Source organism: Lissotriton helveticus, chromosome 7 (assembly GCF_964261635.1).
Source record: "Lissotriton helveticus chromosome 7, aLisHel1.1, whole genome shotgun sequence".
In the NCBI taxonomy this organism is placed as follows: Eukaryota; Metazoa; Chordata; class Amphibia; order Caudata; family Salamandridae; genus Lissotriton; species Lissotriton helveticus.
In genome coordinates, this window is record NC_136068.1 from 66,839,373 (window position 1) to 66,854,284 (window position 14,912).

General features: G+C 42.1%; 1 protein-coding gene across 14 annotated transcripts in view; it reads left to right on the top strand.

Moving 5' to 3' along the window:
* LOC144768069 (alpha-2-macroglobulin-like protein 1) overlaps positions 1-14,912 on the top strand; it is a 618,955-nt gene that overhangs the window by 551,375 nt on the left and 52,668 nt on the right. For all 14 annotated transcript variants that reach the window (XM_078651444.1, XM_078651445.1, XM_078651446.1 and 11 more), the window contains exon 33: positions 9,776-9,844. In XM_078651444.1, coding sequence (XP_078507570.1) covers positions 9,776-9,844 — 69 coding nt within the window. The remainder of the gene's footprint in view (positions 1-9,775; positions 9,845-14,912) is intronic.

The following is a 14,912-nucleotide window of genomic DNA, read 5'->3' on the forward strand; positions in this document are numbered from 1 at the left end:
ACCAGAATCATGGCATCCCTACCAATGTGTGATCCTTCATGTATTAATCTTGCCATTGTGCCAAGCAAGTGTCGGGGTAACACAGGCATACCAGTTGGGCCCAAAATCACACCATCCACACGTCTCGGTCTACACCCATCCTCCTTCCATTTCTCTCTTTCTTGCCAAGGAGCCGATTCCTGCCACTCTCTCACTTCATCCCACGTAGGCACTTCTTCAAACACCTGAAGCTGGCAGCTGGTTCCTGGCCCCCCTCGTTTTGGATTTACAATATACCGATCTTTGGCACACCATTGGGCCACTCGATCAGCATAATCGTTTCCCAGTGATACTCTGTCCATGCTCCTTTGATGAGCAGCACATTTTACCACTGCCAGTTCTTTGGGCAACTGGATGGCCTCTAAAAGGTCATGAACAACCTTTGCATTCCGAATGGGAGTACCTGAGGAAGTCATGAATTCCCTCTGTAGCCATAATTGGCCAAAGTCATGCACAACTCCATAACAGTACTGACTGTCAGTATACACTGTTATGCGTAAGTCCTTCCCAATTTTGCAAGCCTTTATCATGGCTATCAATTCGGCTACTTGTGCAGACTTGATGTTATATAGGTAACCTGCTTCTTCAATTTTGGTGAAAGACACTACTGCATAAGCAGCACTCAAGCCTCCTAGTTCATGTCTTAGACAGGAACCATCCACAAATAGTTCTTTATCATGCTCAGGCAATGGTACTTCTTTTATGTCTGGGCGTGGCTTAGTACTGAACTCTGTCAGGTCAATACAATCATGTTCATCATCATCCCCACCTTCTATTTCCAAGGGGTCGGGGAGTAAGGTGGCAGGGTTCAGAATACCGCACCTAACAATGCTTACATTTGCTGCACCTACAAGAATCCTCTCGTATTTAGTCAGCCGACTAGGGGTGAGATACTGTGTTTTAGTTCTGGTCAATAGAATTACCACTCCATGTGAAACATACACGGTCACAGGATGTCCCATGACAATGGACTCACTCTGTTCCAAACTTGCACAGGTAGCAGCTACTGCTTTCAGACAGCCTGGTAACCCAGCAGCTACTGGGTCCAATGTGGCAGAGAAATAAGCCACAGGCCTTCTGGTCGTGCCATGTTCTTGAGTCAGGACTGACAATGCGCAATTATCGCGATTGTCACAGAAAAGGGCAAACTCTTTGGAATAATCTGGCATTCCCAACGCAGGGGCTGTACACAGACAGTTTTTCAGTCTTGTGAAAGCCATTAGACTTTCATCGTCCCACTCTACAACGTCTGGCATTCCTCTCGTGGTCATTTTTATCAGGGGCCTGGCTAAAGCTGCAAATCCCAGAATCCACTGTCTGCAGTACCCTAATACCCCCAGGAACATTCTGACATCTTTTTGAGTACGGGGCAACTGCATCTTTTGAATTATTCTCACTCTTTCTGATGTGACTTTTCTGACACCCTTTTCTATCTGGTGTCCTAGATATTTTACTGATTTCGCACAGAACTGTAGTTTGTCAGGGGCCACTTTATGCCCTTTCTCACACAGATGATTTAGGAGGGCAATGGTGTCAACTACACAGTCCCTGTGACTTTTAGACGCCAGTAGAAGGTCGTCTATGTACTGTACTAACACAGAGTTCCCAGGTAAGATCAAAGTCTCTAGACATTTTTTCAAGATCTGATTAAAGATAGAGGGGCTCTCTGTATACCCTTGAGGGACCCTGTTCCAACAATACACGTGACCCTCGAAGGCAAATGAGAAAAGAAATTTGCTGTCAGGGTGCAGGGGTATCGAAAAGAATGCATGACATAAATCAATCACAGTGAACCATTCAGCATCCCAAGGAATCTGGTACAATATCACTGCAGGGTTTGGGACAATAGGGCAGCAAGGAACTACAATTTTGTTAACCTTTCTCAGGTCCTGCACTACCCTATACTTGCCACTAGGCTTTTTGATGCCCATAATCGGTGAGTTACATGGGCTGCTCATCACTTCCTGTATGATGTCTCCTTCTAATAATTTTTGTATTTCCAGAGTGACACCTGCTTTCACTTCAGCATTCATTCGGTAGGGCCTAGTGTTAGGATATACTGCATTGTCCTTGATGGCTATCTGTATGGGGTCCACATCTTTCATCAACCTCACATCCTTTCCAGTGAAATCCCACACCTCTGGCTTTACGGCTTCCTGGAGTTCTTGGGGCAAGTCCTGCAGGGTCAATCTTTTAATTTCTGAGTCAGGTCTAAGTAACAATAATTTATAAATGCCATCTTCATCTGGGGTCTGTATTTCAACACCTTTTGGTGTGCAAAAGATGGTACAGTTCATTTTGCACAGCAAATCACGACCCAGTAGATTCACTGGACTGGTGTCACAGACGACAAATCTATGCATCTGTTTAAAATTTCCAATTGAAATCTCCATTGGTTCGGTAACAGGAGTACTAATCAATTGATTAGATACACCCACTACTTGGATATTTTCTCCCGAGAGGGGTAGGTTTGGAACGTCCACTGTTCTTACAGTAGAACGGGTAGCGCCAGTGTCCAACAGAAAGGTGACATCATTTCCGTCAACCTTTCCTTCAATATATGGTCCAGACTGGTCTACCGGCAAGGAAGCGCCAAGTACGCACTCCTCGTCCTCCCCTCTCAGGCCCCGTCAGTCCTGATCATTACAAAGGAAGGTATCATTCAGCAGATACTGCGAAGTTGCTGTATTTCTGTTCTCCCCGCTTTCCCAAACCTCTATCTCTTCATCTTCTGCCTGTCTTCCCCTGTATACCTGCTTGGGTGCTCGAGGCACCTGAACTGTTTTTACCTGGGGTTGAGTCTTTCTTGGTCTTTCTTTCTGCGTCTGTGGAGTTAAATCAGGAGTTTTTTCATTAACATCGACTAATTGAGGACACTCGTTTCGCCAGTGTCCAATTTCGCCGCACTGATGGCAGGGAAATTTCTTCATAGCCTCTTCCCTGCTAAATTTGGGCCGGGGCTTTCCTCCACCCCCTCCCCCAGGACCTTTGTTCTCAGCATTTTTAACCATGTTACTCAATTGTTTTTCCTGCTGTTCTGCGAGCTTCACCTGAGCCCACATCACCTTTTCCTTAAGGGCCTTTTTCTTCTCTGCCATCTCGTCCTCGCAGTACTTAGCGTACCGCAGGACCTCATCCATTTTCTTAGTATGCCAACAGATTTTATTATCTTTTATCCACTGACAAATTTCAGGTCTTAAACCATTTACAAACCTGTAAATAAAGTGCGTCATATCCTTCAGGTCGATGTTATCAATACCGCTGTATGTTTTAAATACCTGCAATAACCTCTCATAGAAGGAGTGCACTGTCTCGTCCCTTTCCTGTGTTGTCCTATCTATTTTTGTCCAATCAGTTTCCTTTGCGGGCACCTTTTCTTTCAAATGCTGAATTACCTGCTCATATTTTCGCATGACATCCTTTGACGGCTCTCCAGTTTCCTTGTTTCTGGGGTACTCCTCACTCGGCCAGTCTATGTTTATTTTACACTGGGTCCATAAATCTACTGGAACCACAATGTCGAAAAACCCATCCAGGTCTTTCCACAGACATTTTTGTACCTTCACGAACCTTTCCACCTGCCTGTACCAGTCAACTGGTTTCTCTCGTAATTTTGGAAAATCGTTCGTGAAGGACACAATATCCTGCCTAGACCAGGGGACATGCACATATTTCCCTCCTGGAACTTCGCGCATGGGGCATAACTGCTCAGGTTTTTCTACCTCTCTTAAAGCAAACTCGGGAGTCACTTGTCGGGAGCGAACCTCTTCTCTCTTTTTCGCCCACCTGCTTCTCCATCTTTCCACATCTCCCCATTTCTGCAGTACCCCCATTAATTCTTTAATCTGCAACTTCTTCCCTGCCACATTCAGGTGTTCTATATCTTTGTCTGAGAAGTCTGCTCTGTACGGTTTCTGTAAGGGCTTGGATTTTGAGATATCTACCCCCATACTAACTGCTGTTTCGGTCAGTTTTTCGTGGAGCACTCTGGTGTTCCTTGTAAAGCTTTTACATATGAACGACAATTCTTCTTCAGAGTAGGTATTCAATCGATCCAACCCCACATTTCCTGCCATTAATTCTTCTATTTCGACCCTCAGCTTGTAGAGGTCTAAAGGTTTTGTTTGCGGAGTCTGCTTCTCTAATTCACGACTCCAACTCTCAATTTCATCCGGAGTTACCAGAGAGACATTCCTAGTACCTGTTGCTGTCTCTAACTTAATTTCTTTTGTATTAAAAGGGTTATGCCTCTGCTGTATTCCCTTTCCAGTCTGTTTGTTTGGCAATTCCAAGAACGCAACTTCAGACTCGCACTCACTGGACTGATCATCTATGATGATCGGTTCCTGTCTCGGGGTTGCCATGACTGGGGTCATAACTGGAGTAATCGGATTTCCCTGACTATTTCCGTATAACGGGACCACCGGTCCAATAGTTACTGGAATAGTCAATGCCTCAGGACTGGTATTTAACTGGGAGATTTTCTGAATTATTTCTGTCCTTTGTCTAGCTAGAGCCTCTTGCTCCTTTTCCACTAGTACCCTTCTTAAAGTTGTGTCATGTAATATCTGTGGGGTCAATGGAGGAGTAAAACTCGGGGCAGTAGGATGCGTTTCACTTGGTCCTCCCCCATAATTAGGTTTCGGGAATAAAGTTCCAGTATTAAAGGACCTGCGCTCTTCCCCATATGGAGGTTGAACAAAAGGCAGTCCTGAATTCGATGGTTTCTCTTCGCTTTCATACAAGGGTCTGGGAAAAAAGATTTTCGTACGTGAATATTTTTCTTCCTGGCTCGCGGGCACTTTGGGATATATATCCCTTGTTTCCGCCGGTTCGGGTTTTTCAGGATAGGGCAATACTTGACCACCCCCTCCCAGTCCCAGGGACCTGTCTTCTTCCTTTAGGAAGTGGCGTCGGGGAACATCTCCTACACTGGAAGGTCGGGTTCCCTCATTGTAAGGTGGCGGACTTCTGGTACAGATGTCATCTATTAGTTCATCATCTGAATCCCCCAGGGCCCCCCAATGCTTACATTTTTCAGTACTTTTCTCACCCGCTCCAATGTTATGACATGCCGGCATCATGGGAAACAGACCCTCAACAATCATGCTCTGCCTCCACTGTTTCATCCTTTTATCCCTGGATTCCTGTTTCTGCCTGGGGTACCACTTGGTCAAACCCTTGTCCATTCGGGGTCTTTCTCTTTCAAAAGCCTCAATCTCCCATTCCTCTAATGCCTCATACTGCGTTAGTCTCGGTCTGGGATGCAGTTCATTCATTCGGGTTCTTAAATTAAATAAGATCCTACCATTGAAAGTACCATCTAACGGAAAAGCCAATACTCCGTCATCTTTTGTGTACTTCACCCAATTCTCCAGCCACACACAGGTATTGTACCCTCGGTCAAACATCATGAATGAGGCGGGAGTATTGGGTGCTGGGACAAGAACACCTTCCCTAGATTTAATCGGTTTGTCCGTTTTAAAATAATTTTTCACCTTACTTACAAGGGACATTTTTCTCTTGGTTCCGTACATAATATCGTATCTATTAGTCTTCCACTGATCCCTTTCAAACCCTAGGTGCCTTGGATCAGGTCGAGTTCCTGTAGTCTGCGAGTGCCACATACGACTTCTGCGCTAAACTTTGTTTACAAACTACCTCCAATCAGAACGCGCTTCAGAAATTCGTGAAACCAATGGGTGCGCGACACTAAATAAGCTCCGCCAATGGGTGCGCGGCCCCTTCGTGAGACAGTTCCCACGCTCCGGCGCTCACCCCTCCTTTACAATTCCAGCTCCGCTACCTGCCCGCTGCTTCTACCAATCCCAGCGCGGCACAGAGTGACGTCAGAGGTGCTTCGCGACTGACTCCCTCCCTTCACAAGGTAACGGAAACTTTCTTTCTTTTAAAGTGCTCAGTGCTTGGTTAATTTACAACAAATACACATTCGCCACAGTGCTCAAGTGTCTAGACAGAGAAAGAATTGTTTTTACTGCAAGTAAACTACTTCCATTTACTTTTCACTCGCTGCGGGCAGATCTCTTCTGCCTACCCTTCACTCTAGCATCGGTGAACCTGTTATTCCCCTAAACTCATCCACTTCTTTCCGGGATATATTCCGAGTTTAAGGTTTCTCAGCGGACCCCTCTGCTTTCACGCTAGCTCCGAGGAACCTGCTACTCTTCCGATGTGACCCTTACTAGGTTACGCCACTATGGGAATTTTGCCAATGAACCCCGTTACTGTCATTTATTCACACATGTATTCAGAAAACCCTAGTTAGTGCTTCCCGGTTATCCTAACCTGCACCTAACTTTCCTCGAACCTGTGACCTCAGGACAATGGATTCTATTCACCACTTGCCCTTTCAATTCCCCGGGGAGTTCGGACAACATACAACTAAACGATTGACAATTGCATGGATTAGTACATATAACAATATAAGAACAAGAATAATGGCAATACAGTAATTCATGAATTTCAGCAGCGTATTCACAAGAGAGTGATCAGTTCCCTCAGAACAGCCGCTCTTATAGCAGCATTAATATAATAGCAGCTTCCGACTTAACTAGTCCAACTAATCCCTGCCTTACTCTCAACTAGTCCCTAACCATCCTCTAGCTACCAGAAAACTGATAGAGCGCGCGAGGCCACCCGACCAATAGTTTTCGCCGTTTCCGGCTTCAGGGCCCATATACTTTTCAAATCACCATATACATCGATCAGGTGACTTCACAAGCTCTACCAAGTTGGTGTGTGTGTGTTCCCTGCTACCAATTTTCGGTGCACCCGACTTACCATCCACCGATGCGGGTGCCTAATGACCACCATGAATCAGGGAGCTAGCTGTAAAAGAAAGGCAGCAAAATACAAACCCAACCAATAACATTCAAATACTGTTTAAATGACCACGGACAACTGGAAGTTTTAAAATGTTTATCTAAAGCTCATTATTTTCTTGCATGAGGTACAATAAAACAAGGCAATCAATAACCAAGATAACGTAAATCACATAGGCATAAAGAAATAATGACAGAGTAATCATCAAAGTACTAATAAAATGTAACGAGAAAAGATACTATGCAAGTCAGTATTATCTAAACAGGGATATCCTAAGTGTGAGGGACTATAGGAGAGCTTATAATGAATAACACGCTTCACTTAAGGTGAAGGGGCCTTTGAACAATCTAGGCAACGAAGTTCTAGACCATATCAGGAAATGACACACTGCTATGCAAAATATAATTTCTAACAAATGAGAAGACATAAGAATAAACTTATGGAAAATATAAATGACTTTCAATAGTTGCAGAAAGGCGTGGAAAATATCACATATGCAATGTTGAACTTTATTAAAGCAAAAGTTAGAAATTCAGAAGGTGCAAGAATTTCAAGAGGTTCAGAGCAATATTTACCTAGAAAGGTGTGGAAACCAAACCCTGGCCACGGGTCAGTTAAGGACAGGAAACCCTCAAGGAAGGATACCCCTCAAGGACGGCAGGTGCAGAATGGACACCCAGGACAGGACAGGATACCCTCGGAATAGGAATCAGGACAGGACCCTCAGGACAGGACAGCAAACCCTCAGGACAGGACCCTCTTCAGGACAGGACCCTCTTCAGGACAGGACCGGAGCACACAGTTCGGAAGCAACGCCTGCGCTCCACCCGCTCTGCAGCTATCGATCAAGACCCCGATTGGGTCAGCGAACTCCCAGCTAAGTGCTTTGCCAGCACTTTAAGGTTCAGTAGAACCTCAGTCTATGGTCAAATTCGGACAGAGTGCTTCGCAGCGCTCTGTATCTTCAGTCACCTATTGAGTGCGTTGGGTCAGTGACAGGTCAGCTAAACCAGACAAGTCGGACGGTTCACTAGGTGAACCCAGGGTAGATATACAGTTTGGGGACAGTGTACCACCCCCCAATGTTGCAAAGTGTCAAAATCCCTCAATTTGGATTGGTCCTAAGGTAGGATTTGGGTAACACACCAATCAGAACAGTCTATTTGTATGCCACATTAACATTTTCTGGTACCGCCTATTGAGATAGGGGTTCCCATGAGAGACTACACGGCAAGCAGCAATACATTTACATTGTAACATATAATAAGCCACATTCGCTGTTCTCGCAGGGCAGAGGTGACTTTCTCAGGAGCATCTTGCCCATCACTGCCAACTGGCGGTGTTCCATCTGTCAAGGTCCCTCGTGCTGCCGAATGTCGCACAGGCGCAGAAGGGACCTCCAATATGGCTCTCCTCTCACTCAGACCCCCATTTCCCGCGGTACATGAAAAGTAAGCGAAAACAAATTAATACATAATAATGTCATTATGAAAACACATCACAGGGTTTGTACCTTTAACTCATCATCAAGAAATAAACTTATTGCATCTAAATGTTAGCTACATTGATACGGGCACAAGAGCAGTGGCACGAGCAGTACCACATGATAAGCACAGCTATGAATTACGCATGCGCATAACTTTCCCTCCACTTCTGCAGACGCGTCAGGACACGTGAGTGTGGCTGACGCATGCGCAGTAACTAAAATACAAGCGGCGGCCATATTAGAGGACACGGATTAAATTCATTAGAAATACACATAGGCAAGCTTCGGGAACTTTGCCTAAACAGAATAAATGTTAGTAAAACATACATTTTGTTACCTTATTACACATAAACGAGGTTCTTGATTTCGGCAAGCCGCAAAATATGCGAAGCTTTGCTTCATCAGAAGTACTGGACAGTGTATCCTTTTAGGCTGCATTATCTGTCTATAAATTCTCTCTTAAGTGTCTATGCTTTTCTGCATTTTTTGACACTGTAAGAGATTATTTTTGATTGCTCCGGGGTCCACGCACATGGGCGGGACTATTCAATAGACTAGATTATGACTATAACAGAGATACCCCTACTACAGAACTGGAGTTACAGGACACAAACTACTCCTTTCCCCACATATATTGCTACAGAGCTAATTTGTACTCATTTTGTAGGCCTGAAAAGGACAAAAGTGATAGTGGGAGCTGCTAGAATTAGAACCTAGAGAAATAGGGAATGCACGCTAGTTGTGGGACAAGGGTGGGCGGGTAGAGCAGCGTACTGCTGTAGTTTACACTGTTTACACGAGCTACAATGATTTGGTGGTGGTGGAAACTGCAATAAAGCCACTGCTTGGTTCACAAAGTCGGTATGTACACTCCACTCCTTCCTCAGTTGCAGGCCAAAGGTGATGGCATGTCCTCTCTAAAAATAGTGAGGATGAGGAGAGAGGCTAAAATCCACTGACTTCAACCCCCACTTGTTTCTGCTATGTGCCCCACAGGAGAACGAACATCCCTTTGAATAAGGCTCAACCTGTGCATCTCTTCTTCAAGAAGTATATGGTTCTGCATATCCTGTCAGGGTTAACTGTATTGCATTCCTGACATCACACTGGCATTGGTACAGCTGTGACATCTAGTTGTCATTCAGACTGCGGCATTGCTGTATTCTTGGGGGGAGCAGAAGTAAGCACATTCAGCAGATATAAAGTGTGTGAAATGTAGAGTAACATTGCACTTACGCCCACTGGCAAGCTAGGGTAAACTGTGCTGCAATAGTACCACCCATCAGAGTATAACATTGAGCCATAATGTCCTAGAAGTATCTGTTACCTTAGCACATGGGTTCAACATATGCCTAGAAACAAATTTCAGTAAACTAATGTTAGATAATTTTTTTGTCTCATCCACAGCTCATGGGGAATGACTTTGTGAAACGAGTAGAACTGTCCGTCAACTCCGTCACCATCTACCTCCTGAAAGTGAGTCAAATTCTGCTGTGAGAGTGGGCATGTAGTGGCATCTGTAGCAGTGGGCAGAGAAAATATGTTAAGTTGCATACTTTTTACCAGTAAGAGTTCACAAATTGGATGTACGTTGTTACAACGCATGCTTTTAGCACGCATGCTGTAACAATGCGGTTTTTATAGCGCATTCTTTTACAACGCATAACAGAAAAGGGTGTTGGATAGTGAATATTTTAATTTACTATTCCAACACCAGTCCCCGTTGACACTAGGGAAGGTGTTGGATAGTAAATTAAAAGTATTCCCTATCCTTGAACGCCCCCCAGAGTCATGCGTTGTAATAGAATGCGATTTAAAGACCGCGTTGTAATAGCACTGGGTGCTAAAAGTTGCGTCGTAAACGACGTTCCCCTCACAAATTGCTCCCAGGTTTGGACTCCTACTCAAACACTGGCATAAGAAGTACCCCAATTATGTTAAAAAAGAGCCTACATTAAGCACCTGTGGGGTTTTAATTCATGATTCACAAAGGCTTTCTGGCTTCTCACAAAATCTGAGACTAAATTACACTTTTGGAGTAAATTTACACTTGTATTTTGTGAAATGCCAAAATGTAGTAAGTTTACTCAGAAGTGTAAATTACTCAAAACTGTAAGTTTCCTTTGTGAATCAGATCCATAGGTTGTATCTGACTGAGCACTTACAATACTCACACAAATGTTGATCTATATGGTTTTCCTAACGTGCCACTTCTTCTGAATCTCCATGCTCTAGTACAGCAAAGCTGAGCCGATCCTCCCCATTTTGCCACACAGGAACCTTCACTCATACGGGATTCCCTCAACAGGATGTGTAACAAAATTAACCGACCCATCTTTACATCGTTGAGCTAAGAACCTGGCTTTAGAGTACTTTCAAATACACTAGCTTTGGCTTTCCGAATATCTGTATGTGCATTCTGCAAGAACCCAAACATCCTTCTACAAAATCTTGAGCACATGCCACCAGGAAAATTTACTGCCATATCTTTACCTATCTAAATCCTCCCTGCAGTTTGAAGACATTAAAATACATTTGGCTACCATCACCACCATCCTGAACATAGGGCCAGATGTAGGTAAACTACATTTACCGATTCTAAAATACGGAATTTTACTGATTCGGTATTTTAGAATCGGTAAATGCTATGTAGGTAATAAATCGGTAAGTATTACCAAATCGGTTCGATTCGGTATTTACCGATTCGGTAAATACCGATTTGGTAATTCCCATTCATTCCTTTGGGCCTGGAGGCCAGTAGGAATGAATGGGAATTACCGAATCGGTATTTACTGATTCGGTAAAAGGGGGAGCACATTCAAGGGTGGCAGGGTGTCACTTTGACACCCTGTTGCACCTTTGAATAGTGTATTGGTGCACATGTGGCACACATACATGCCCTATATGTCTGCCACATGGCACTGTAATAATATGCAAAAAATTGATTCTTTTGGGGTTTTCAATATTTACCACCAACTTGTAGTTGGTGGTAAATAACGAATCCTAACATGGGAAAAGCACTAATTTAAGTGCTCCCTGCATTAAGGATTCGGTAATTTACCGAATCAGTATTTAAGAATTCGGTAATTTACCGATTCCTTAAATTACCGATTCGGTAAATTACAGAATCCTTAGATTAGGCCCCTACATCAGAAAAGCCTAATTCCGGTCGGTAACCGGCGAAATTCGGTAATTTCGTCCATTACCGACCGGAATTAGGCTTCCTACATCTGGCCCATAGTCTTTTCAAAGTTAATGGGTCCTCATTTTCAGACTGGGACAATAAGTGATTATCAAACACCTAACCTGGAAAGAAGTTCTTCTTCTGGCTTTTCCATCCGTTAGGAGGACAACTGGCATCCAAGCTCTGTGTACCAAATAGTCTTACAGTTCTCCCTTATAGTGACATCTCTCTAAGGACTCATCTTTTTTTTTCATGCTGAAGTCATTTCTGTTTTCTACATGAGTTGACTATTTCCAGTCCAGCCTTTCTGCATCAGAGCGTGCTTTCTTGGATGAGAAAAGGGTTGAGCATTATTACAGATCTAAGGGCCTGACTCATAGTTTGGTGTGCAGACTTTTGGTATAGCATTGCTATAGCTATAGAATATGGCTGTAGGCTATAAGGGACTTGTAATTCGACGGACGGAATATCTGTCACGTTTGTGATGGAGTAACCTTGTTTCTTGAACTTGAAATCAGACCCTAAATGCAAGGGAAACCCCTCCTCAAAATGATGGATCAGTTCAGCGATGATAGAGGAGTTGGCCTAACGGCTAGGGCAGTCGACCTCGAATCTGGAGAACTGGGTTTGAGTCTCGGCAATGATGCTGAACATCCTGTGATTCTGGGCAAATCATGTGCCTAACAAAAAATGAATGTGTCCTCATGTAACGTAACTGGTGCTATATAAAGCGCTCTGATACCCGAGTCGGGTCAAGTTAGCTCTGGATAAAAAACTGTAAAAAATACATAAAATAGCTTATAAACAGCCCATAGCTGGAGGTATGTAATCTTCATCATACTGTGGCTCTCATAAGTGTTAAAAAGCTGTCATGTTTGGCTCTCACTGAGCGTCCTTCGCTTGAATGCCACATTCTAAATTTGATAATTGACTGCTCTGTGGGTTCTAAATCTCATAACTCACTTTTGCTGCATTATGTAGAAGTTCCAGTCTCACCTGGCTGGGCTCTGTGAGAGCCTGTCAGAGCAGCGCTGGAATGCAGGGAACACGCTTCGGGGGGAGAGGGAAGGGAAAGCACAGAGAGTGGTGGGGCGTGTGCTATGAGTTCAGGTTTTTATAAATTTGGGACAGGGCGGAGAGGCCATGTTATGGATGGTTTCCCTGTTACTCCTCTGCCCTTGCTTATCAGTTGAAGGCAGGGTTAGATGATTTGCAGGGGCCATACATAACTTAAAAATATACATTGGTAGCAGTGAGCTAAGGGGATATTTTTCATATCAGGGTTCTGAGTGACAGAAAACAGTCAAAATATCGAGTAAAAAATATCGAATGGACATAATATCGATTTTAAAATATAGAATGGACAAAATATCGAATGGACAGAATATAGACATCAGAAATATCGTTTTTAAGGTAAGTAATGTAATATCGAATGTTAAAAATATAGAAAGTTAAAATATCGAAGTATATAATATAGGTTATTAAAATTATCGAATTTTTATTAATATCGAATCTTTCATAGTGTTTTTTATGTTATTATATGTCTGAAAAGTGTGTATTTATGTTATAATTTATTTTAATTAATGAATTTTGTTTCTTTAATTTTTGCGTAATTTAATTCTGTAGCGGGTTGTGGGTTTATAGGGGAATAGGGTGGGAAGTAATTTAATTATAATTAATTAAATATGTAACTGTATTTATTGGTATTCATTTTTAATTAATTGTTAATTAATTTATATTTGGTACTTAATTAAATTTTAATTGGCAATTAAATTTAATTAATTGATTAATTGCTAATTATGTTAATTTTACTAATTTATTTTCTGTAGCGGGTTGTGGGTTTTTAGGGGAATAGGGTGGGAAGTGATTTATTTATAATTAATTAAATAATTCAATGTATTTAATTGTATTTAATTTTAATTATTGTTAATTAATTTTTAATTGTTAATTAATTAATAGTTAATTTGTAATTAATTTGTATTAATAGGTAACTAATTGTAATAATTAATTTTAATTTGAAATTTTAATTGATTAATTATTATAGTATAATAAATTGGTAATTACTTTTAATTAATTTTTTATAGATATTAATTTATATTTTTTTAAATAATATATGAAGTATTTACTTTGCCTACTGTTGCACTCTCTGGAGTGGGAATAGTAATTTTTACCCCTACGCTATCCAACGCTTTCCCTACTGTTGCACTCTTTGGAGTGGGAATAGTAATTTTAACCTCTACGCTATCCAATGCTTTCCCTACTGTTGCACTCTTTGGAGTGGGAATAGTAATTTTAACCCCTACGCTAGCCAACGCTTTCCCTACTGTTGCACTCTTTGGAGTGGGAATAGTAATTTTTACCCCTACGCTATCCAACGCTTTCCCTACTGTTGCACCCACTGGAGTGGGAATAGAAATTTTTACCTCTACGCTATCCAACGCTTTCCCTACTGTTGCACTCACTGGAGTGGGAATAGTAATTTTTACCCCTACGCATTCCAACGCTTTCCCTACTGTTGCACCCACTGGAGTGGGAATAGTAATTTTTACCCCTACGCTATCCAACGCTTTCCCTACTGTTGCACTCTTTGGAGTGAGAATAGTAATTTTAACCCCTACGCTATCCAACTCTTTCCCTACTGTTGCACTCTTTGGAGTGGGAATAGTAATTTTTACCCCTACGCTATCCAACGCTTTCCCTACTGTTGCACTCTTTGGAGTTGGAATAGTAATTTTTACCCCTACGCTATCGCACGCTTTCCCTACTGTTGCACCCACTGGAGTGGGAATAGTAATTTTTACCCCTATGCTATCCAATGCTTTCCCTACTATTGCACTCTTTGGAGTAGGAATAGTAATTTGTACCCCTACGCTATCCAACGCTTTCCCTACTGTTGCACCCACTGGAGTGGGAATAGTAATTTTTACCCCTACGCTATCCAATGCTTTCCGTACTGTTGCACTCACTGAAGTGTGAATAGTAATTTTTACCCCTATGCTATCCAACGCTTTCCCTACTGTTGCACTCATTGGAGTGGGAATAGTAATTTTTTTACACTCTTGCTATGCACGGTAATAATATTGTATATTTTTAAATAATATTATGTTAATATATATATATATGTTTTAACAAATAAAATTTTATTTTTTTATAACTTAAATTAATTATTTAATAATTTTAAGGTTATTTAAGTATTTTTAAGTATATTACAGTTATTTATTTTTTTAATTTTAAATTAATTTTAATAAATTCGATATTTTTACAAAGTACATATTTTTAAACAATATTTTTGATTCGATATGTTTGTACTTACCTGTTTGTAGATAGGACTTCGATATTTTTGTAGTCGATATTTTGGAG